This window comes from Pipistrellus hanaki (assembly GCF_964339955.1).
Source record: "Pipistrellus hanaki genome assembly, chromosome: 5".
In the NCBI taxonomy this organism is placed as follows: domain Eukaryota; kingdom Metazoa; phylum Chordata; class Mammalia; order Chiroptera; family Vespertilionidae; genus Pipistrellus; species Pipistrellus hanaki.
In genome coordinates, this window is record NC_140507.1 from 82,226,448 (window position 1) to 82,251,596 (window position 25,149).

General features: G+C 46.7%; 1 protein-coding gene across 7 annotated transcripts in view; it reads left to right on the forward strand.

Annotated features, from left to right (window-relative positions):
• Nucleotides 1-25,149, forward strand: part of GATAD2A (GATA zinc finger domain containing 2A) — a 114,319-nt gene that overhangs the window by 76,158 nt on the left and 13,012 nt on the right. For 6 of the 7 annotated variants that reach the window (XM_084883783.1, XM_084883785.1, XM_084883782.1 and 3 more), the window contains 3 exons: nucleotides 60-325; nucleotides 23,466-23,598; nucleotides 23,723-23,854. In XM_084883783.1, the coding sequence (XP_084739909.1) occupies nucleotides 60-325; nucleotides 23,466-23,598; nucleotides 23,723-23,854 (531 nt within the window). The remainder of the gene's footprint in view (nucleotides 1-59; nucleotides 326-23,465; nucleotides 23,599-23,722; nucleotides 23,855-25,149) is intronic. The other variant, XM_084883788.1, reaches the window with a different exon arrangement.

Below are 25,149 nucleotides of genomic sequence, written 5' to 3' on the forward strand. Positions count from 1 at the left end.
AAGAAGGTAGCAACTTCATTGTGCCAAGTTTAAATGTCTCATTTTCTCCTTCCCCAAAGTTCAGAATGACTGAAGAAGCATGCCGGACACGGAGTCAGAAACGAGCCCTTGAACAGGATCCAGCGGAGGAGGATGTGGAGAACAAGAAAATAAAAATGGAGAGAGGATTGTTGGCTTCAGATTTAAACACTGATGGAGACATGAGGGTGACACCCGAGCCAGGAGGCCCAGCCCCAGGATTGCTGAGCGGGGCTGAGTCGACAGCCATGGGCAGAGGCGAAGAGCAGACAGGCGATGGACCTGTGGACATGCGTACCTCGCAGAGGTGAGTAGGAGGGGAGGGGATGGGAATCAGATCAGGCCCAGATGTGAGAATGTGGGCTCAAGACTCTACAGTCCCTCAGCCTGCAGAAAGCAGGTTTTGGTGGGTTATCATGTAGATGGCCGTGGAACCCAGCCCTGGCGTCGATGTGGCTCCAGGTGGAGAGACCTGGACATCAGTAGCATGGGGTATGGGTCTCGGAGGAGGAGGAGGAGTATCCCCTGTCTGTTCTCCTGCTATTTGTTTAACTTGGTACTTTTGGTTTGTTGGAAATCTTAAGTTTTTCATTTGGTCATGCCTTCCTGCTTTTCAGATAAGAGGCTTAGGAAGCCGGGGATGCTATGCTCTGCCTGGATCATTTGGTTGCTGGCAGAATCAGGAGCCCAGCCCAGGGTACCTCTCATACATGCCACTGCTTCTCTTGGAGGAGGGACCACTCCGAGGAGAGGTCTTCTGGGGTGTGCTCTCTTGGTTTCTCCTTAGTCGATATTGATTACTTTAAGAGTAACTTTCCTGATCTTCCACTTTTGTAAGGCTCTTAAGGAAAAAGCTTTGAAGAAATACGACTCAATGTACCACCCTACTTCCCCTCAGAAACCTTTTCTTCCTGTAAAGAGAAATTGAGGCCTAGCTCTGCTCCTGCTGTCACCCCCTCCCCAGAGAGCTCTAATGAGAGTAGTTCTCTCCAGAATGTTCACACCCAGATGTCTCATGATGTTTCACCTTGGACATGTGGATGTGGCCATGGCGTCCCAGCCAGCCCTGCAGTCCCTCTGTGGTCTATCCCTTGTCTCCCTCACTACCTTGAAAATTTCCCTTCACATCTCTGCTCAAGTAGCAGTGGAGGGTAGGGAAGTAGGGAGCTGGGGAAGCTTGGGGCTCTTTGCCTTCTAGTGATTGTCAACTTATCCTCCAGAGGGGCCTCAGCCTGTGGTCTTGGTGTTAAATCCATTTTGGGCCCTAATCAGTTTGGCTCAGTGGATAGAGGGTCAGCCTGCAGACTGAAGGATCCGGTCCCAAATTCAATTCTGGTCAAGGGCAAGAGGCAGCTGGTTGATGTTTCTGTCTCATCAATGTTTCTAACTCTCAATTCCTCTCCCTTCTTCTCAGTAAATAATCAATAAAATATATTTTAAAAAATAAATTTTAAAAATCCATTTTGGAACCCAGACTATTGGCATCCTAAGGAGATCATCTGGCCTGGCACTTCTCATTGAAAATTCTTATTTCCTTGAGATAGATAAGTGGGAAAATCCAATATCCTCCTATTGGGAAAGTATCATAAGCTGGAGGGATAGTGTGTGCTTTGTGTTTCTGCTACCCAAAAAGGCCTTTTCTATCTGGTTCTGCTTTCTGCAGCTTCTATTCTAAAGCCGGGGCCTCTCTTAAAGTTCCAGAAATAAAATTGTAATTCCTTTTCCTGTTTCTGACTTGGTTCTCAGCAATGTCTCAGATTGTGCAGATAAGGAGGAGCTTGTTGTTTGTGGAGATCTGTTGGGTCCCTTGCATTCCTGAGCGCCTGGTGTACATTTTTTCCTGTAATCACTATGCAGGCCTGTGAATTGTGAGGGAGAGGTTAAGTTTGAATGAACTGGAACTCAAACTCAGGTCTTTCTGTTCCAAAGCCTGGGCTGCAGTTGGTCTTTGGGCTTCTTGGTCCCAGATTTTTCCCACGCCCATTGGCTTTGAACCCAAGGGAACTTAGAGGGAATGATGTTTTCTAAAGTTGATGGGTATGGTGTCTTCATAACACACCAAGGATGCAAAGGAGTAGGGGACAGAGATTAACCCAGGCACACAGGGCAGGGTTCTCCTTCAGGACTAGAGACACCCCAGGGCATGGTGAACCTGTGTGAGTGTGGAAAGAGCCTGGCTTTGGAGGCCAGCAAGAAGAGGAGGGGTCAAATCACACTCCCTGACTGATCTTGAGAGGTAATCTTCCCCTGTGCTTCTTTATTTGTAAAATGGTCAATAATCTCTGCCTTGCAGGTTAATGGGTGACAAATATGTACCCAGAATCAGCCCTGGTATATGGCATGTGGTAAGGGAAAAAGTGTGAGCAACAACTGCCTCAGTCTTAAGCTTCACTGAAAATAAGACGTCACATGTGGAGCAGTATCTCCCTGAGTTCCCACACAGAATGTTTTATCTAATTCTTAGAGAAATACAGTTGGGGGTTTTGACAGAATCATAAGATCAAGTTCAGCCCAGAGCCATTCTAAAACTAATTCATTCTGGAGTGAGTGGCCACAGTTTTTGTGTTAGATGCAGGCAGTCTTTGGATCCTCGTTGAGGTTGAGGGTACCTGGCTTTAGACATTCCCTTGGGAACATACACACATACACCCACACACACTTGACCCCTAAACAGTGGGGGGGCTAGGGACATCAGTTCCTGTGCAACCCAAAAATTCATGTATAACTTTTGACTCCCTCAACACTTGGTTGTCCCTTCTTGGTATCCAGTGGGTATTGGTTCTAGGATCCAGAATCCGAGCAAGTGCAAACTAACAAATGTAAATCCAATTAATAATTGCATTGAGTGAGAATGGTCTAAATACCTGAATCAAAAGGCACAAATTGTCAAAGTAGAACAAAAAGCTTAATTATATGTTGTCTATAAGAAACACTTAGATCCTTAGATAAAAGATGGGGAAATATATACCATTAGTAAACATAAGAAAGCTAGAGTGACCATATTTTATTAGATAAATAGACTTTAAGACAAGAGGGACATTTTATAACAATACACCAGGAAGATATAATTTACACTAATAAAAGAGAAACATGCAAAATGACCAGCACACCACTATATCCACCAACCATGCCCATCAGCCAATCAGGAGCGAGTATGCAAATAAGTCCAACCAAGATGGTGGTGGCCATGGAGCTGGAGCCAGAAGGAGGCTTGGGTTGCCCCCAGCAATGGAGGAAGCCAAGCTTCCAGCCAGCCCTGGCTTCCGCTCAAGGCTACAAAGTTTCAATTATAGAAGATAAATAAATCCCAGATACCTGCTTCAAGCTGGCCCTGGCCTCAACTCAAGGAGGCACTGAAAAGAAAAAATGGAGGGGCTGAGAGCCTGGATTGTCGGGGTGAGGCGGGGGGGGATGTGCGGCGTGACCAGCCTGAAAACAGCTCTCAGCTCCTCATCCAGACTGGCCACACTCCCATGGGGTGAGGGTCCCCGTTGGGGGGCTTGGCCAGCCTGCAAACAGCCAGCAGCCCCTCATCCAGACTGGCCAGACATCCCAGTGGGGACCCCCCACCCTGAAGGGGGTTTGGCCAGCCTGAAAACAGTCCTCAGTCCCACGAGGGACAGTTCGAGGTGAGCAAGCCGGTAGGGAAGGCATTTGGGGGTGAGCACACTGGCATGGGGGCATTTGGGGGTGGTCAGGCTGGTGGGGGAAGGGCATTTGGGGGCTAGCAGTCTGATGGTGGGGGGAAATTGGGGGCGAATAGGCCAGTAGGTAGAGTGGTTAGGGCAATCAGGCAGGCAGGCAGGTGAGCAGTTAGGAGCCAGTAGTCCCGGATTGCTAGAGGGATGTCTGACTGCTGGTTTAGGCCCAATCCCTGTAAACCAGCAGTAGGACATCCTTCGAGGGGTCCCAGATTGGAGAGGGTGCAGGCTGGACTGAGGGACACTACACACACACACACCCCTGCACAAATTTCATGCACTGACTGGGCCTCTAGTAATAGTCATAAATGTATATGCACATAACAACAGAACCCCCAAAATACCTGAGGCATAAGTTGATAGTATTGTTAGTAAAAAATACAGTTAATCAATTATAAAGATTTCAATATTCCACTCTCAATTGGTAGAATAACTAAACAAAATCAGCATGCTCTAAAAGACTTGAGCACTGTTGGCCCATTTGGCTAAAGGGCATCTATAGAACACTCCATTTAGTGACTGGAGAATACCTCTTCTCACAAGCACATGGAACATTCTCCAGGGTAAACCATGTACTAGACCATAAAATAAGTCTCAAGTATGGCTATAATAAAAAAAAAGACAGATAAGCCCTAACTGGGTGGCTCATTTGGTTGGAGTATCGTCCCATACACCAGAAAGTTGTGGATTCTATTCCTAGTCAGGGCACATATCTGGGATGCAGGATCTATTCCCATTGGGGCACATATGGGAGGCAACAGATTGATTACCCCCCCCCACACACACACACACACACACACACAAAGGATAGATAATAGCAAATGTTGGTGAGGATGTAGAGTAAAAAACCCTGATATATGGTGGGAATGTAAAATGGCATAAATAATTTGATAATTCCTTACAAAATTAGACATGAACTTAACACATGATTCAGCAATCTGCACAAGGAATATACCCAGGAGAAATGAAAACATATGTCTACACAAAAGCAGGTATTTGAATGTCCAAAGCAGCACGATTTGTAATAATCTAAAACATGTTAACAGTCCACATATACTTGGGTGAACAAGATCTGCTAAATTTGTGTAGTAGATGAGTATTCAGAAATGAAAAGCTCAAATTTTTAATACATGTTACAACATGGATGAATGTCAGGCTTGTCATGCCAAGGGGAGACTCCCGACCTAGGCTCTACATATTGTAGAATTGAATCTACGGGAGTGTCCAAAAAAAAAGCAAACAGTGTAGAGAGGAGAGAAATTAGTGGCTCCATGGGGTATGGCACAGGTGGGTGGTAGCAATGATTAACAGCTCATGGTCACAAGGGAACTTTTTGGGGTGATGGAAGTGTTCTAAAATTGGGTTGTGGTGATGGTTGCACAACTCTAAATTTATTATAAATAATTATATTGTACTCTTACAATAGATGACTTTTGTGGTTCATAAATTACACCTTAATATGGATGTTTTAAAAATATATAAATGAGGTTAAAAATAGTTTGTTGTTTATTCTGGCATCCATAAGTGTGCTCTCAGAAAAACAAAAATCACAAAGGTGGAAGTTGTGAATCTGTTGGTTTTGTGAGACCAACCCAAAGGTTGAGCATAGACTGCCCTCCCCCCCCTTGAGTCAGGACTGTTAGATAAGGCTGAAGCTGGGATAGGCAGTGAAAGCTGCATTGGGTTCTTTGTTTTGTTTTTGTGATAAGTAGAGTTTATTCCTTATAGAGGAGAATCTATCTGTCACAAATTGTTGATCTTCAGAAATAATCTGGGGTACAGATAAGTGAGAACAACTCCATCACCCCCCCTTTCCCTTGGGTCAAGGAGCATTCAAACATCAGTCCCCCCCCCCTTCCTTTCTGAAATCAATAAAAATGTATTAAAAACAACAATAACTACAAAAACAAAAAACATAAACCTCTCCTTTAGATATTCTGTACTTGAAACGTGAGGACTTGTCACCCTGAGCCTATGTGGGGTTGGGGTTCCTTGAACAATCACCTCCACATTTCACTGAAAATATATTTTTTGTGAGCCTTTTTCTTTATATATATACTAGTGAACTGGTGCATGGATTCATGCACATTGAAAGGAAATTTATTAGAAGGTTGTCAGTGTGGTGTGACTGGGCCAGAGGGGCCAGACATGCCCTGGAACCAACCTCCCACAGTCCCTCTCCGGCTGGCTGCATCTGGTGTGGTGCCATGGCTCAAAGGGTATCTGCAGAGGGACCAGGTGTCCCTCCAGCAGGTGGGGTCCCTCGGCCTAGCCTGCGGGATTGGGCTGAAACTGGCTCTCTGACATCCCCCGAGGGGTCCTGGAGTGCAAGAAGGCACTCTGCAAAGTTGCTGCATCTGCCCCTGTGCACATCATACCTACCAGCCAGTCAGATGGTTGCTTAGCCTTTTATATATATAGGTATATATATATATATATATATATGTATGTATGTTTTATTGATTTCCGAGAGGGGGGGGGGAGGGGGGGGGAGGGAGATATCAATGATGAGAGAAAATCATTGATCAGCTTTCTGCTGCATGCCCCCTACTGGGGATCGAACCCTGGACCCATTAGTCCACAGGCAGACGCTCTATCCACTGAGCCAAACCAGCCAGGGTATGTGTGCCTTTTTCTGAGGCACCAACTCTGTGACGGCCTTGTCCTGGGGACAGAAATGATCTCATTATGCTACTTTCTGGGGTACCATATTATGAAAACATGAAGAGGTCTTATGGACTGTTTGAGGGTGTGGCTCATTGGGGAGGAGGGTCAAAGTCTCTGGATGCCTAGCAGACCATCTCTACTTCCCTCATTTTACCTGGAAGGAAACACAGGACAGGGGCAGACCAAGAACCCCGTTTCTTCTCAGTAGCCTGTTACATGGACCTCAGATGTGTCATAGGTGTCCCGGTGACTGCCTATACTGGCTTCTGTTGGGGTGTGTGGCCTTGAGGCAGCCTTGCATCTTCCTCTTCTCTCCCCTTCCCCCACTGAATCTCTAGCCCAGGGATGGGACTTCACTTGGACCAAGGGCTTGCTCCTTATGTAGTAGGAGGGGCTACTATACCCACCAAGAACCTACTGGGAGATGGCAGTAGAATCCAGAGCCCTTAGAGATGTTACTGCCTTTTAGTTTTTCTGGCTTTCTACCTCCCTGGTCAGAAATTACAACAGACTGTAGCATGTACAAAAGTACTGTCTATTTTCTGGGCCTGCAAAGCAGGGCACTTTTGAAGCTGGTATCCTTGATAACAGAACACTGTCTCATCTTTCGAGACTTTGGCATTCACCGAAGGGAGAAGTGGGGAGTGACACCTCTGTGTAGAGACCAGTCACCTCATTTTTGCCCAGCAATCTCATTTGGAATTAAGACAGGGCTTTATGGTCCACAGCGGTGATATGTAAGCAGGCACATCATCCACGTACACGTTAATACCCAGGTCTTCTTCCAACGCAAAAATGAATCTGAAAGCAACATGGTACCACTTGTCTGTAACGTGAGGGTGTGTGATAGTCTGTTCTGTGTAGAAATGGGGTCTGAAGGAAAAGGTTTTCATCACCTAAGATGACTCCATCAGGGGTCATAGATAGTGTTTGTTGTTTGGGTGACATTCTTTATAAGTGGCCACTTGAGAGGGAAAGAAGAATAAGGTAAACGCCGGGGCTGCCTGCCCTGGCAGGTGGTAACATTTGCACACCATGTGAACCTCTCCTGGTATGGTTTTCATATGCATCCACCTATGTAGTCCACAGCCTTGGCAGGGTACAGAACTTTGTCCTCACCCTATGAAATTCCCTCAAGCCCTCCATGCATTTCCTGGCCTCCCTGAATGGGTGCACTCTCCCACGCTAGACATAACCTCTCTTCTTAGACTTCCTACGAATGGAGTCATGCAGTATGTGTTTGGTGGAATCTGGCTTCTCTCTGTGTGCTTTGAGATTCATTCATGGTGTGTGTGTATCAGCATTTTGCTGAGCGACTCCTGTGTAGATGTGCAGTTATCCACTCATCTGTCCATAAACTGCCAGGGCTGGGTGAGCACAGCTGCCATAATCATTCCTGGAGAAGTCTTCACATGGACATTGATCTTCATTTCTCTTGGTGTGTGTTGTTTTAAAGAAACTACCGTTTCCCACAAAATGTCAAGGCCATTTTACTTTGAAAGGTGTGGGGGACTATCACATCATTTTCACTTGGTGTCTTTGGTCTTTTTTTTTTAATTAAATTTATTTATTTATTTATTTATTTATTTATTGAAATGTCAATTGGCTGCCCCCCGCCTTTTTTTTTTTTTTTAATTAAATTTATTTATTTATTTATTTATTTATTTATTTATTTATTTATTGAAACGTCAATTGGCTGCCCCCCGCCTGCATCCTGACCAGGAATTGAACCTGCCATCTTTTGGTATACAGAATGATGGTGGCTTCAATCTTTTTTTTCTTTTTTTTTTTTTTAATTCTTACCCGAGGATATTTTTTAATTGACTTTTGAGGGGTGGGGGAGGGGAGAGAAGGGGGAAGAGAGAGACACACATCAATTGGTTGACTCCAGCATGCAACCAAATCTGCAACTGAGGTATGTGCCCTTGACCGGAAATCAAATCTGAGGCAGTCCAAGGGTTGACGCTCTAATCACTGAGTAAAACAGGCCACAGAAGTCTTTACAATTTTAGCCAATGGGTTTCCAGAGAGGTATGGGTCCAGGTCCTGGCCTGCTTGTATGACCATCAGTCTTTTGCCCTTGGTAACAGAAGGATGATTATGGCTGCCTGTCTGGTGATGGGTAGAGTGCTCACTGGCCATGTACAAACCTGAGCCCTACCCACTGTGTTCTCAGGACCATGTGGCACTGCAGCTGTGCTTGGCCTGCTGGCCAGCTGTCTACTGGAATGTGTATCCTTGAGTGAATTGGGCGAATGTGACACAGCTGTGGGCATGCTAACTTGGGAAAGGGTCCAGGGTGGGATTGGTCCTCATCCTGGTTCATCTGCAGTCTTCCTCACAGGGTTTGACCTTCCTCTCTTGTGTGAGAGCTTGGAAGTCCTGCATCCAGAAACCTGTTCCTTCGTTCTGACCATCACTTCTCTGAGTTGGGGCTCCAGCACTCTGGGAGACCCTTTGAAGCTCAGCTCCCTCCCCAGCACCTGTTGTGGTTTGGCTGCTCCCTTTCACTGCTGATTTTTTTCTCTGCTTCTGGGTAGCTTCCAGAAGAGCCCGAGCAGCCTCAGAGAGCTACTCCATCAGACCCAACTGGAAATCTTAGCCTGTTTGTGTTTTTTAGTGTGTTCAGAACATGGGAACTGAGAGGTATGTTTCTTTGGAAATCAGGTCCTGTTTCCATGCTCTCTTCTCTGCATCACTGCCACCTCCAAACTTTTGTGGCCTCTCTCCACTTTCTCATTCTCTGCCTCACCCCTTCCCTTCAGGCTCCTCATCCCAGTTCTCTCTCTGGCCATACCTTATTACAGGTTTGAAATAATTGACAATTGAGGGGTTCACCTGTACTTCTAAAAGTTATTAGATTATTTTAGGGTATCAGAATGATATGGCATCACTCTGGGCATAGTGTGAGCCGGCCTGGTGACAGGTAAGGAGCACCAGGGGTTGTCACTTTTCTGTTGCCTTTATGGCACCCTCCTCTGGCCCTGGAGGGGATGGTTTCTCACTGGACAGTGTAAGCCATCTGGAGATGTCCTGTGTGGCAGCTGTTGTGCATGGTCATCAAGGTAAGCACTTTTAAGTGCTTATCCTTTAGCAGTCAGGAATGCTTCTCTTCACACATGTGTGAATTAAGATTAGTTTGAAATTCTTTGGTGTAATTCTGCAGTGCAGTTTCTGATACCTCCTCATAGCACATATTCCTACTCGTGTTTTGTCACATGTTGACAGGCTCCTCACCCTGTAATAGATGCTGTGGCTGTGTTAGCTGGGTCATTTAAATGTTCTACTTGCAGGGATATGTGAGGGAACGTCTCTGACCAGCCAGTCCTCCACTGGGCTGGCTAAAACTGCTCTTACATGCATGGCTTTTTATCTTGCATCCTGTGATGCGGGGGTGGCAAGTGCACTGGCCAGAGCCCTGGGACTGAGGGTTCCCACCGGGTCCTTCACAGCCACCTAATCTGGTAAAGAAACAAAATGAAGGGGAGGACTATGTATAGAGCAGGTGGGAACAGGAGTTATTCCTGGGACCTGCCAAAGGTGTGTGTGACCCCAGGTGCGACAAGCAGGGGACACACTAGGAGAGGAGCATTTTCTCGGTGCCCTGAAAGAAAAGGAGTATTGGCCTGTTGGCAAGAGATTGCCAAGATTTTTCCCTTGAGAAGATTAACACATGAATTACAATTTGTGAACCTGAGGGTGTTACCAGCAGGTGGTGGAAAGAGAATGAGGGTGTCTTTTAGCTTGATTCCACTCAGCCCCATGTGGCCACCTGTTTGCCCCCACTGGGTATTTGCCCTAACTGGGAATCAACTGGCATCCTGATTCATAGGTTGATGCTCAACCACTGAGCCACGCCGGTTGGACAAGGTTCGTCATTCCTGAGCCTTAGAAGCTCCCAGTGTCATTCAATAAGGTTTTGTTACAGTGCTAATGGGAAGGAGCCATAGGACTCATGGGTGTCTAAGAGTGAGAGAAAGGAGGATAAGTGGATGACCACAGGTATCTGTGAGAGTAAGGTGGGTGACATGGACAGCCAGGTGTCAGCTGTCTTTGAACTTGCTGAGTTCCTTTGGCCAAGGCAGCCTCAATGCTGGCACCCTGGAGGGGCCCACAAGGGGCAGGATGGGTGAGGAGTGTGTGAGGGGTGGAGAGGCAGGAGATATAAACCAGCCCTTGTTGCCCGGTAAGTGTGACTCAGTGGTTGACCTATGAACCAGGAGATCACAGTTCAATTCTCAGTCAGGGCACAGTCCCCAATAAAGGGCATGCAGGAGGCAGCTGATCTTATCGATGTTTCTGTCTCTCCCTCTCTCTTCCTCCCTCTGAAATCAATAAAAATGTATCAAGGGGGAGAAAAACCCAGCCCTTGCTGCATTTCCTCTTCCTCAGGTCCCAAGCCATAATACTGCTTATTTTTAGAATTTATCTTAAAAATAGTTGTGATATAACCACATTACAAATCTTCAGGTCTTGGTGGGATTGTGACCTGATAGCTTGCAGTGTTCCTCAAGGCAAAGCCTTGACAGCTCTCAGAAAAAATGTCAACACAATGGTACTCTGAGGGGAATGACCAGTTCAGCCATAACTCGTTTTCTTCCTTCAGGAACACTTGGCAATGCCTATGGTCATTGTGGAACAGAGCAGTCTTGGTGGCACTGATTAGGGAGCTAACAGACGAGAAATTGGGGTACGTAGGGTTTCAGGTCCCTGGAGCCTTAGGGTTTGGTCAGAGTTGGGGCCTGAGAAGGCCCAGGGTGGTGGGAGCAAGGTGACTGTCTGGCTGGGAAGGTCAGGCCCTGGAGTGCCCTCTGGAGGGGGAAGAGTTGGTGTTCTGGGCCTGGGTAATGCTGAGGAGCACCTGGACTTGAGGATGGAGGTGGACCTGTTGTGAAAGAGAGAAAATGCCTTTGCCTGGAAAGTAGCAGTCTGTGGGGAATGGGGCATCAGGTGCAGGGTAGTGTACTGGCATTGGGAGCTTGGGCCAGCCACTGGGCAGACTTTGCTTGATCTCCCGATTTGCAGACGCAGTGTCAGAACGGAGCTGCCCTGGGAAATGCCAAGATCTAGGCATTGAGTAACTGCGGGGCCTGTACAGTCACTGCTTTAAAGGCCACAAGAACAGGGTTACCAAATTTTGTTGCCTTATAATTGAATAGATTTTGTAGGGAAATTACAGTGTATCTGTGAGGTGAGTCCTATTAAATTTTTAGTACCTCTCTCTTTTTTCAAAATACAACTTTAAGAAAAAGTTTTATGTATCAGGAGGACCTCACTCAGAAGCCTTTGCTCAGACTGGCATCTGCCACAGGGATGGGAAACCCTTTGCCACAAGCACTGGCACAGCCCCTTTACCATCTCTAGTACTCAAAGAACATTGGTGTTGAAATCTGTTAATGCCCTAGCTGGTTTGGCTTAGTGGATAGAGCGTGAACTGAAGAGTCCTGGGTTTGATTGTAGTCAAGGACACATGCCCGGGTTGCGGGCTCAATCCCCAGTAGGAGGCGTGCAGGAGGCAGCCAATCTGTGACTCTTCATCGTTGATGTTTCTATCTCTCTCTCCCTCTCCCTTCCTCTTTGCAAACAATAAAAATATATTTAAAAAAGAAAGAAAATACCTGTTGACAATATTAATTCATTTAATAAAGATGACAATAAACTCATTATTACAGGGCAGCATAAATAACATTTTTTATGAGAAATAATTATTCTGCAAGTTTTAATTACTTTGCTTAGTAAGTAGACAGCTGGATTTTCATTTCTTCTGCAACCAATTTCTTGTGATATGTTGTTAGTGTTAAAGCCTATGCTTCACACAAAGCAGTTGGGGCACTGAGGTGTGTTTGATTAGTCTTTTTGGATAATTGTGTATTTCTTCCTTTAATGCAACACTAAAACACAAAGTGTCCTCTCCCTAACAGTTAGCTGCACTATAGACTCTTAAATATTTTTAGCGAACTTCCTGTACTTGATTACATTAAAGTTCACCAGTCTTTCTTGCACTTTGAACAAAATAATCTTTTTTAAAAAAGTACATCTTTAATTTTAGGATTATTTTAGATTACAGAAAAGTTGCAAAAATTGTGCTCACCCTGTCCGAGTCTCCCCATTGTTAATAAGTTACTGTGGAACCGAACACCTACATGTTGCTGTTACTAAAGTCTATGATCTATTCAGATTTCCTCTTTTTTACCTTTTCTGTCCCAGGATCCTTGTTACATTTAGTTTCCTTAGGCTCCTCTGGGCTGAGACAGTTCTTACACTCTTTCCTCCCTTTTCCCCCACCCCTCTTTTTTAAAAATATATTTTTTAAATTGATTTCAGAGAGGAGATAGAAACATCAATGATGAGAATCACCCACCTCCTGCATGCCTCCTACCCCCACTGGGGATGGAGACAAAAACAGGGCATGTGTCCTGACTGGGAATTGAACTGTGACTTCCTGATTCATAGGTCAGTGGACACCAGTCGAGCTCAGCCTTTCCTGATTTGATAACGTTGACAGTTTTGAGTACCATTGAGGTATTTTGTAGGATGCCCTCAATTGGGATTTGTGTTTTCTTATGGTTGGACTAGGGTGATGAGTATGTGGAGGGTGAGGAAGACAACAGAGGTGAGGCACCATTCTCTATACATTGTGTCTGGGGAACATACCATCAATGTGGTTTTTTAAAAATATATATATATATTTAATTGATTTTTTACAGAGAGGAAGAGAGGGATAGAGAGTTAGAAACATCGATGAGAGACAATCATCAATCAGCTGCCTCCTGCACACCCCCCACCGGTGATGTGCCCGCAACCGAAGTACATGCCCTTGACTGGAATCGAACCCAGGACCCTTCAGTCCGCAGGCCGACGCTCAATCCACTGAGTCAAACCGGTTTTGGCCAATGTGACTTTTTTTTTTTTTTTTTTTAATCTTTATTGTTCATATTATTACAGATGTTCCTCTTTTTTTCCCCTCCTCTGTTGCTCCCCTCCACCAGGTTCCCACCCCACCCTCTGCCCTTTTCCCACCCATCATTATCCTCATCCATAGGTGCACAGTTTATGTTCAGTCTCTTCCCACATCCCCATCTCCCCTTTTCCCCAAGAATCGTCAGTTCACTCCCCTTCCATACCTCTGATTCTATTATATTCAACAGTTAATATTGTTCATCAGATTTTTATTTTTTTGGTTTTTAGATTCACTTGTTTGATAGTTACGTATTTGTTGTTCATAGTTTTTATCTTTATTTACTTTCTCTTCCAAAAGAACCCCCTTCAGCAATTCATATAATTCTGGTTTGGTGGTGATGAACTCCTTTAGCTTTTTTTATTGGTGAAGCTCTTTATCTGGCCTTCGATTTTGAGTGATAGCTTTGCTGGGTAGATTATTTTTGGCTGTAGGTTCTTACTATTCATCACCTTGAATATTTCTTGCCATTCCGTATGGCCTGCATGGTTTCTGTTGAGAAATCAGCTGACAATCGTATAGGTGCTCCTTTATAGGTAACTACCTGCTTTGCTTTTGCTGCTTTTAATATTCTCTCTTTCTTTTGCTCTTGGAATTTTAATTATGATTTGTCTTGGTGTGGTCTTCTTTGGATTCCTTTTGTTTGGAGTTCTGTGCGCTTCCTGGACTTGTAAGTCTAATTCTTTCATCAGGTGGGGGAAGTTTTCTGTCACTATTTCTTTCAGTATGTTTTCAATATCTTGTTCTCTCTCATCTTCTGGGACCCCCATAATTCTGATGTTGGTTCGCTTGAAGTTGTCCCAGAGTTTTCTTACATTATCTTCAACTTTCTGGATTCTCTTGCCTTCTTGCTTCTGCGGAGGAGTGTCTTCTGGCTTTTTATGTCCCAAATCTTTGACTTGATTCTTGCGATCTTCCATTCTGTTTTTAGGACTCTGTATATTTTTTATTTCAGACAATGTATTCTTTGTTTCTTGTTGATCCCTTATTATTTCTAGTTGATCCCTTTTCATATCCTCATAGGTCTTGTTTATTTTATCAGCCTTTTCTAGGAGATTCTTGAACAACCTTATAAGTGTGGTTTTGAACTCTATATCCAGTCGCTTTTTGTAGCTTCCCTGATGGGGTGGAGTTTCAGGGTGGAGCCTACAGCCTTGGCTTCCCTCAGCCACGCCCTATGAGGCTCCTGAGTCTCAGTATTCCTCAGGGTCCTTCAGTACTCATTGTATGCACCTCTGAGAGTGAGGTGCCCTCGATTTTTGCCTGCTACCAAACAGTCTAGGCTCTCCCCCAATGAGCCCGGAACTGGGGTTCAGTTCAGTTGGAAGTGGAGTTGGAGGTGGCGTTCAGAGCAGTCTGGGGCTTTTGTCTCCTTCCCGCCAGGGCAATCCCGCGGCACAGCCAACCGTCCCTTCTCTGCGCACAATGTGCGCGCCTCTGGGGGCTCTGCCTTTCGCCGCTCCCCCGAGGTTCCACCTTACAGCCCAGTCTCCCTCTGGATGAGCCTGGGTCCCCAGGGTCTGGCCTAGAACTGGGGTTCAGAGCAGTCGGAACTGGGGCTTAGCACAGTCCAGAGCTTTTGTCTCCTTCCCGCTAGGGCAATCTGGCAGCAGAGTCAACAGTCCTTCCTCTGCGCCCAATGTGCGCGCATCCGGGGGCTCTGCCTTTTGCCACTCCCTGGGTTTCCAAAGCCTTACAACCCAGCTCCCTCTGTTTGAGCCTGGGACCCCAGGGTCTGGCCTAGAACTGGGGTTCAGCGCTGTCGGGTCTGGGGTTCAGCACAGTCTGGAGCTTTTATCTCCTTCCCGCTAGGGAATGCCAGCCAGGCACTCAGCCGCCCCCTCCTCTCCTGCTCTGTCCTCTCCGCGCACGTCTTGTGTCTCCATACCTTAGGCTTTTCCAGCTCCTCCGCTCTTCCTTCTGGTTTTCTCCTTGCTTCTCATTGTAGAATTTCCAGTCAGTTGACTTTCCTGTAGTTCTGGGTAATGTCCATTTTATATTTTAGTTGTATTTTATTGAAATTGTTGTGTGCGGCGGGGGTTAGGTGTTTACCTGTGCAGCCATCTTGGATCCTCCTTAAAATTTTTTTCCAATGTGACTTTTTTTAAAAATTGATTTTGGAGAAGGAGAGAGATAGAAACATCAATGATAAGAGAGAATCATTGATTAGCTGCCTTCTGCATGCCCCCGACTGGGGATCAAGCCTGAAACCCTGGCATGTGCCCTGTCTGGGAATCGAACTGTGATCTCTGGGTTCATGGCTCAACCACTGAGCCATGCCAGCTGAGCCAATGTGACTTTTCACTGATGTTGACCTTGATCCCTTGGTGGAGGTGGTGTCTGTCAGATGTCTCCTATGTAAAGCTTCTCTCCCTTTTTGTGTGCTATCCACTTTGGAAGGAAGTCACTGTTTACAGCCCACATTCCCCCCCTCTTCAAGGGTGCAGCATCTGCATAGATTACTTGATATTCTTCTGCCTGGGAAATATGTCTCTTCTCCTCCTGAATGATATTTTTATTCATGTTTGATTTTTGTTGTATCATTGAACATTAGAAAATACTGGTTTACTGGCTTGTTGAGATCTTTCAAATATAGTTGACCCTTGAACAACATGGGTTTGCACTGTGTGAGTCCACTTAATACATAGATGTTTATATGATACATATGACATACAAAATATGTGTTAATTGATTACCTGTATGACATCTGTATTGACTATCTGACATTCAGTATGCTATCTGTATGACATCCAGTCAACAGTAGAATATTTATTAGTAGTTAAAATTTTAAGAAGTCAAAAGTCACATGTGGATTTTTGATTGTGCAGGGGTCAGTGTTCCTAACCCCTGAGTTGTTCAAGGGTCAGTCTACTGACACATTTCATTTTCAGTATTGCAGAATCAAATTAGTTAATCTCTGACATGTTGGGAAGCTGTTGGGCTCATAGAGGCAAACATGTTTTACAGAATCCTATCTTGTCACAGAATATTAAAAAGACTCTTAAGGGCTGAGGTAGTTGAGCATTGACCTGTAAACCAGGAGGTCATGGTTCCATTCCATGTCAGGGCACATGCCCAGGCTTTGGACTTGATCCCCAGTGGGGGGCACGCAGGAGGCAGCCAATAAATGGTTCTTCATAAGGGCATTGCCCGTAGCATGACAACACTGGCTCCTGGCAGGATCGTGCTGAAGTGACTCCTTGGGTGGGCGCTGGCCCTACAGGCTACCCTGTTACTTTTTGGTGTTGGGGTCTTTCCCTGGGGCCATTGCCAGCTACTGGCTGAGCGGGTCCTCTCTGGCTTGTCTGTACATCTTTTGGCGACTCTGCGCACCCGGAAACTGGCTCCTATCACTGCTTCCAGTCACAGAGAGGCCCTCTTGGCATTCCTGGCCAGGATTTGTGACTTTCAGGGGTTCCTTTGTTCCTAAAAGGAGCCCAGCAAGATAGGCCAGATGTCTCTGACCTTGCTGATGGCATAGTGCTCCTCTGTTCCTGCCATGTGCCCTGGACTTGCCCATCTCTGTGCCGGGGGTCCTACAGGGGGATTGGGCCCACAGGCCAGAGCCTGGCCACACATGCTCCCTCCTTTTCTCCTGATATGTTCAGCTGTAGCTGTGGCAGGGCTGGTGCACTGTAATGGCATCCCAGAGCGATAGTCAGACCTGAAGTCTCCAGGAAGAATGATGGCTAGGTTTCAAAAATCCCATTGCAGCTGCTCACCTCCATGGCCTTTGTGGCCAAGAAGCAAAATGTGTTCTGACTTCCAGGCCCCCACAAAGCAGACTTTTCTCTTGACATCCCAGCCAACAGGGTGTCAAATTACAGTGCTGGGAGAAGTAGCAGTGGATGCCAAGAAGGGATTCAAGCAGAGGGGTGGGAAGCAAGCTGGTGGACTCCAGGGCTGTAAGGGTCTGGGGAGGGGACCAGGCACCTCTCCCCCTAAGGGGCAGGCAGGACGTGGACTGTGGGGCACAATCTATCCAGGCAGCGGAGCTTCCTGTCTAATCACATCAAATGTCTCTGATTGAATGGTATCCATTGGGAAAGGAGGGTGGGATTCCAGTGAGCAGCCTCTATGCCCAGGTGGCCATGAAAGGCCCCAGAAATGTGTGTCTGTCAAGACACCCAGTTCACAGGGCCCTGCCAGTGAGATGATGCCAAATGGTAGGACTTCCCCGGGAACTGCGATAACTCTTATTTTCTGGTAGGGCCTTTCTAAGAAGTGTTTCTGGAAATGGGGAGGTGGAGAGGTGCTCATTGGAATTGCTTTTAGCTGTGACTCAGATATCACTCTAGGTTGTATCTGAAACTGGTGGCTCATAGGCTTGAGGATGGCCCCTCCTTTCCTGTGGGACTTTCTCCTCACCCCCTTTGTTGGGCAGCTCTGGTCTCTTGCTCAGTCTTCCTGGAACTCCATGTCCATCTTATCCCAAGTTCTGTATCTGCCACAGGACATACATGTGTGGAGAACTGCACTGGTCCCTTTGGGGGCTTTGAGAGTCAGCAGGGGTGGCTACCAGGAAAAACCTTTTCTTCCCCCCTTCCTATCCAGGATAATGTCTAGGTTAGATGGCCTCTGTTGGTGACAGTCTGAGGGAGGACAAGGAGTTACCATAATGTGGGCTCACTCCCTGTTGGCCCCATTGTCTTAGTGGTTTAATGTAATGATGTATTGGTGTGTAATTGTCTGTTGGCTGGTCTAAGCAGGGCACTGCTTCTTGGGCTCTTGTTCTTGCAGTTCCACATGAGCTGAGCTGGATGACTGGTGGCTTTGTCACTCATGTGGGATGGATAGGCTCATCTCCATGTCTGTTTCTGTCCCTTAGAGACCCTCTTTCCATGCAACTAGCTTGGCATTTTACACCAAGGTGGTCTCGGGAGCTGCGGTACATGGGCCTTCATGGGCTCACTCTAGGGGCTGAAGTGGGAGCTGCAAGGTTCCTGTGGCCTTGCCTCAAAAGCTTGCAATGGCCAAAACCGGTTTGGCTAAATGGATAGAGCGTCGGGCTGCGGACTGAAAGGTCCTGGGTTCGATTCCAGTCAAGGGCATGTACTTTGGTTGCGGGCACATCACCGGTGGGGGGTGTGCAGGAGGCGGCTGGTTGATGTTTCTCTCATTGACGTTTCTAGCTCTCTATCCCTCTCAATTCCTCTCTGTGTAAAATCAATAAAATATATATTTAAAAGAAAAAAAAAGTTTGCAATGTTGCTTCCTCCACGTTCCTGTAAGAGAGAGCAAGTCACAAAACCAGCCCAGATCATGGGAACAGGACTAGATGGAGTATGAGCACAGTCAAGGGTCAGCTGGAATGAGCGCCTTCACAGGGCTCTCAAAGCTGGGCTGATGACCTCATCAGGGTGGAGTGCTAGTTCTCTGTACAGGGTTCTGTCAACCACGAGTGTTGGGACTTCCTCTTAACATCCACCAGGATCCTGGACTCACAGGCTAGAGGTTGAACTTAAGGGCCTGTGTTCTGAAAAGACACATAACACAGAATTCAGAAATCCTTTTAAGTTAATTTGCACATCCTTTAGCAACACTGCATTGATTGTGCCTATGGACATAGTCACCCACGTGTGCAAGATTATTAGTCACTCTGCAGGTATTGCTGCGTTCCTTGTGGACTTAACAGATCCCGTCCTGGAACCAGGTACCAGGGAAGATGAGGAAGTGGGCATGTGCCAGTCCTGTTGCTTGAAAACCCACTATGTCAGACCATCCTGTAGCTGCTGGGACAGTTGCTCACAGAACAGACACAAACCCTGCCCTCCTAGGTTTGAGAATATTTGAATGTTAGTTACCTCAGTAGTCCATTGTGTGCGAAGCCTGCATTCACCGTGAGCAGCCTCTTAATGCTTTAGGAAAGGTTGGGACCCTGATGTCCTAACAGCTTCCTAAGTTATCTGAACAATTTTGAGCTCTGAGGAGCAGCTGAGCTGAAACCCCTGTTCCTGTTCTTTAGGGGCACAGAGAGGAAAGTGTCTTGCCTTGCCCTAGGCTCCTCCACTTGCAAGAGGCAGAATCAAGTGAAGACCACAGGTGGTTTTGTGGGAGTGTGACAGCAACACCTGCCCTCTTCCCTAGTGTGCAAGCCTGGTGCACAGTGCCCACTCATGGCAGGCCTTTGTGAGCATGGCCATGGGCTCTGGGAGGAGGCCCTGTGTCCTCTCTGCACTCCTAGCCAGTGTGGCACTAGGAGAAGATTCCTGCTCTTCTGCCTCTAGTGAGGAGCAGAGCCCCTCCCCCTCTTCTGGGTCCATAGTATCATATCAGGACTGGATTCCTGTTTTGCCCTTTGCTTGTTGGGTCATCCTGGGAACATCCAGTACATGGGCCTTCTAGAGACAGGCTACAAGTAGAGCAGTGGAGTTCTGGCCACTTTTTGTAACTACTTGCAGCCCTAGCTTGGGGTAGGAGAACCCAGGGGCCTTATGAGGGCACAAAAGGTTTCAAGTGCATCTTGTAAAGGAGGATTTGAGAGAGTGGTGAAGGGAATGGTGGTGAATGTCAGAGCCCAAGACAGGATGATCCCATGGTATAGAGACTGGTGGGACTGGTTGGGGTGGATAAGAATTGGCTTGGCCTGGGAGGTGTGAATGGGTTCCAGTGGGAGGAATGCCCTCAGGCCCAGGTTGGGGTTTGCAGAAGGAGCGGGTGAGGCTGGTGCTGATCTAGCAACACCTCACTCCACCTTTAACCACAACTAGCAGCTACCTGCTTCTGGACCCAGCTGCCGGGCTGGGGAGTTGCAGAGAAGAAGGTCCTGGCAGGGAATGGCTGGTTGCCGCTGGCCCTCTGGAGGACTTTGATGTCCTGAGGCCTTATTGGGCCCAGTCATTCCCAGCTCTCTTAGTGTGTGCGGGAATCTCAGGAGTCTTGTTAAAATTCAGGCTTAGATTGAGCAAGGTGTAGGGCAAAGCAGAAAGATGCTACATTTCTAAAGCCCTGGAGAAGCTGCCCAGCTGCTCCTGAGCTGATGTGGGTGGTGGTCCTGTCCCTCTTGGTAGATCCTAAGGACAGAACCACCTTTTTATCCGGGGGTTTATCCTCCCTGCCTGGCACTATCCCTACTTCTTAGGTAGCGTTCAGCAAATCAGAGTTAAGTGACTTGAATGGATGAATGCATGAGTAGATGAAGCACTCTTTCCCCAGCATCAGGCAGGCTCATTCAGAGAACAAAGGTCAGAGTTTCTGACTGTTTCCTCTATGAGGCTGCTTCCCCTGGCACAGATGGGTGAGGGGGCAGAGTACACTAAATATTAACCTCATTCTGTCCTCTGGCTGGTGAACACCTGGGACAGTAGCTTGGCGTTGTGGACGCAGGATCCTGTTATAAAGTTAAGTTTACAATCCTGGTCTTACCTCCAGAAAACCTGAGAGGGTTCTGTGTGTGCTTAGCCAGAGACTGTTCAAGGAGATGAGGTAGTGAGACAATTTTCACTGATTACAGCCTGGCTTGCGTCCAGTGATTTTTTTCATAGGTCATGTAAAATCTCTTGATCACAGTATTTTACATAAGGGTTCCCAAGATGGGCAGGATGGGCTTATCGGATTTGCCTCAAGTCTTGTAGCTTCCAAATAAACTCGGTGCCCAGGTCACTGCCTTGGACTGAAGCAGTGTACCTGGCCATGCCACCGTCCCTCTAGCATGTTGGGCTAGCTAGATTTCCTCTGCTTTTGTTCCCCTGGCCTAAATGGTTCTATTATTTAAAACAATTTTAAAAAATCCATGTTAATTCTGATTCTGTATCAAAGAGGCATTCTTTTTCCTGAATTAAAAGAATTCTTTGGGAAGGAACTGAGAGACTTGAAGCACCCTTGTTTTAAAGATGGAGCTTAGGGAAGTTTTTCATGTTGGAAACTAGAGGGGCTGGTGGCCCCTCTTTGTTTGGAAATGACCCAGTCTCTGTAACGTATTATAGTCTCTGTGGGTGGACATCACACAGGAAGTGCCCTCCAGCCTGGCAGTTCCAGGGTGAACTGGGCTCCTCCATTTTCTAAAAACACCTGAAACCTACCTCACTTCTTAAAATGAAGGCTGCTTGTCACAAACTGGTTAGAACTGGCTGTTGCCATGGTTTTCACAAGGAAGGCACAGTTAAAGAGTCACATGACGGAGGAGGGAAATGCCTTCATCACATGACTTTTTGGTGGCCTGAGTGCATACAGGAAGTTCACTCCCTGCTGGGATGCTAAGTGATCTTTGATGGGAGGTGATGTCATCTCTTGGATGAGTTATTGATTAATGTCAGTCTAAGATGGGACCTAGGAGTGCTGCGGTCAGAGTGGCCATCTCAGGGAGCTGCAGCTTCCAGATGGTCTGGTTCCCTCACCCTGCCCTCTTCCCTCTGGCCAGTTTCTTTTCTTTCTTTCTTTTCTTTTTTATTTATTTTTATTTTTTACATCTCGCCCACCGAAGAAGTGCACACCCTCACTGAGATGATAAAAAGTGATCAATCCCTGTAGATTACCCTCATCTCAGCACACACTTCCTTAGGAAGTGCCTGCAGTCTGTAATTCTAGATGTGGTTCTGCCTGGGCTGCTGCCCCGCCTGCCTGCAGCCAACTAGGGTCCAGGATCCAGGAGAGTCAGGGAACCCTCAGGGTCTAGTCCTCTGTAAATGTGCAGCTCACACCAGGGACAGCAAAGGCGGTTTAGTGGGCTATTAAGCAGCAGTTCTCTATAACTCTGCCCTTGCTTTGCAGAGATGTAGTGGAAAGAGTGGAATAACTTCTGTTCCTAAGTTAACTTTATCGTTTGTTCTCTGGGCAACAGTGCCACCTAGCGGACCAGTTTGGTCCTTGGTTGATTTTGCTGCTAAGGGAAAGATTTGATTCCTTCAACCAGACTTGAAGCCAGAATGTTTACATTTGCCCTCAGCAAATGGAGCCACTTTGTTGGGGACGAAGTGCCATCTTGGGACCCTTTGATTCTGTGTATAGGGTCAATGACACCATAGTAGAGGCTCAGATGTGCATATATGTCTTAGGAGACTTGGGAGTGGACAGGGTTTGGGTAAGAGGGCCAGAGTAATGGCAGGGGTAGCCTTGGCACCAGACCACTTCACCCTCTGTTAGAGCATGGGGGATAGAGGTTGCTGGAAACCAATTTGTGAGCAGATCAGATAGAATAAGAGCATCCAGATTTGCAAGATAAAATGTGTTCAGTATTATAGTCTATTTCAAAACATATAGCCACGTTACACTGGAAGGTTGAAGGGGCCACATGTGGTCCAGGAAGGACCTCAGTCAGGATCCAGGGCCATGTGTTTGTTTCCCTGTTTATATTAATCCTCACGCAAGGATATTTTCCCCATTGATATTTTTAGGAAGGGAGGAAGGCGCGGCGGGGGTGGGGAGCTGCGCAGGTATGTGTCCTTGTCCAAGAATTGAACCCATGACTCTTCTTCAGTGTACTGGCCGAGGCTGTAACCACTGAGATTTTTGTTTGCTTGTTTTTTTGTTGTTAATCCTCTCCCGGGGATATTTTTCCCCCATTGCTTTTCAGAGAAACTGAAAAGGAGTGGGGGGTGGGGGCATGGACGTGATGTGAGAGACACATCGACTGGTTGCTCCCGCATATGTCCCAACCAGAGGTGGGGAGCATGCCCCACAACCCAGATATGTGCCCTTGACTGGGAACTGAACTTGTGACCTTTTGGTGTACGGCCCAACACTCTAGCTCTGACTGGAGTTGCTCAGTGGTTAACTACTGACGTTTTTAATTTAACACCTAGCCATATTGTAAAGGAAAGAGTAGTGATGAGTGGCGTTTTCCAAAATGTCTGTGTCATCCTAAGACATATAGGTGTCCTCATCCCTGGGGACATAAAGGCAGGCACCAAGAACAGTCCCAATTGGAACTGGGAGGGGCAGAGCCATAAACATGTGGGTTTGGGTACTGCATGGTGAGTACAATGAGAGAAGGCAGCTTAGTATGGGTGGCAGAGAGACTATCAGGGAGGACACAAGGAGAGATGTTGCCACCAGTAGGGCAGTGTGCTTGCCATCTCCTTGCTTTGTCTGTGTTTTAGTCTGGGCACCTGGAGGGGTTCTGGGGAACAGAGTCCAGCACAGTCAGTATGCTCTGGTAACAACTCGCCGTCCCTGCTCCACAGTGACATAAAGCCCGAGAAGAGAGCCCCCTCGCCTGATGTGATTGTGCTCTCCGACAATGAGCAGCCTGCGAGCCCGAGGGTGAATGGTCTTCCAAAAGAGACCTTGCAGGAGACCAGCACTGAGGACCTAATGGTGAGTCTTGTCCCCCTGCTAGGGAACACTCCAGTGAACACATCTCTGAATATAGCGGTGACCGTGGGGCCTGTGCTCCTGGGTGCCGGGCCTCCCTCTCAACCCTCTTCTCTTGCGCTTGCAGAAAAGCAGTCCTGAAGAACGAGAAAGGATGATTAAGCAGCTGAAAGAAGAGTTACGGTTAGAAGAAGCAAAACTCGTTTTATTGAAAAAGTTGCGGCAGAGTCAAATACAAAAGGAAACCACCACCCAGAAGGTTTGTGCACGTCTGTACCTTCCTCAAGGGTCAGTGGAAGCCATTCAGAGCTGGGGTCAGAAAGGCTAATCATGGGAGACGGGTTTCCTCGGGGGCATGAGGGTCTGAATAGAAACTTAAGCTAAATACAAAAGGTCCCATTTTGTATTTAGCTAAAAGGATGTCAGTGAGAGGATATTGAGAGTCCTGCTTAGTCTAGAATGTTCCAAATCTGAATACGTAAAACTTACTTCCTGTAAAAGTATGAAGGGAGTAAAAAACAGATGTATGAAGCTGCTGGAAGCACACTTCAAGGTTCAGAGCTCTGTCCTGGATTTGTTTTTAAATTTTTATATTTAAATAATATAAATAATATTATTTATTAAATAATATATATTTTATTGATCTTTCACAGAGAGGAAGGGAGAGGGATAGAGAGTTAGAAACATTGATGAGAGAGAAACATCGAACAGCTGCCTCATGCACACCCCCCACTGGGGATGTGCCCGCAACCATGGTATATACCCTTGACCGGAATTGAATCCGGGACCCTTTAGTCCACAGGCCAACGCTCTATCCTCTGAGCCAAACAGGGTAGGGCCCAAGTTTGTTTTTAAAATGGCCTCCTGCCCTCGGGTGGCTGTGCTGGCCTGGAGAAGCTGCTGTGTTTTAATTTGGGCATCTGTTTTCATCTGGAGTTGTGGACAGAGGCTCTGTCCCAGTGCCTGAAGTTCTTTGTGGTCCTGCTCTGAGCTCACCCTGTGAACTTATAGGACAAGTTCGTGTTTTGTTGGATTTCTGGGAAGGTTTATGATTAGTTATGCAGCTGCTCTTATCATAAGCACTATCGTACCCTAGCTGGTTTGGCTCCGTGGATAGAGTGAGACTCAAGGATGCCAAGTTTGATTCTGGTCAAGGGCACATTCCCAGGTTGTGGGCTCAGGCCCCAGAAGAGGGCATGCAGGAGGCAGCCAATCAATGATTTCCTCCTCTAATCATTGTTGTTTCTGTCTCTCTCTTCCTCTCTGAAATCAATAAAAATATATTTAAAAAGAAAAAAAACCACTATCACTAAACCAGGAAAGTGATTACATGGCAGGCAGGATGGCTGACAGAATGTGTAGAACTCGTATTCCCTAAGAGAGAGGGACAGGAGAAAGACACTCACTGGTCTGATTTGGGGGCTTATTTGAGTTCCCATCCCACTCAGTCAGCAAGTGGATGTGGCCTGACTGATTTCAATTAATTTCTGGTGGACAGAACCTGCCTATTGTTTCCTTATCAGTTGTTGAAGATAAGGTAAAGTGACCCAACTA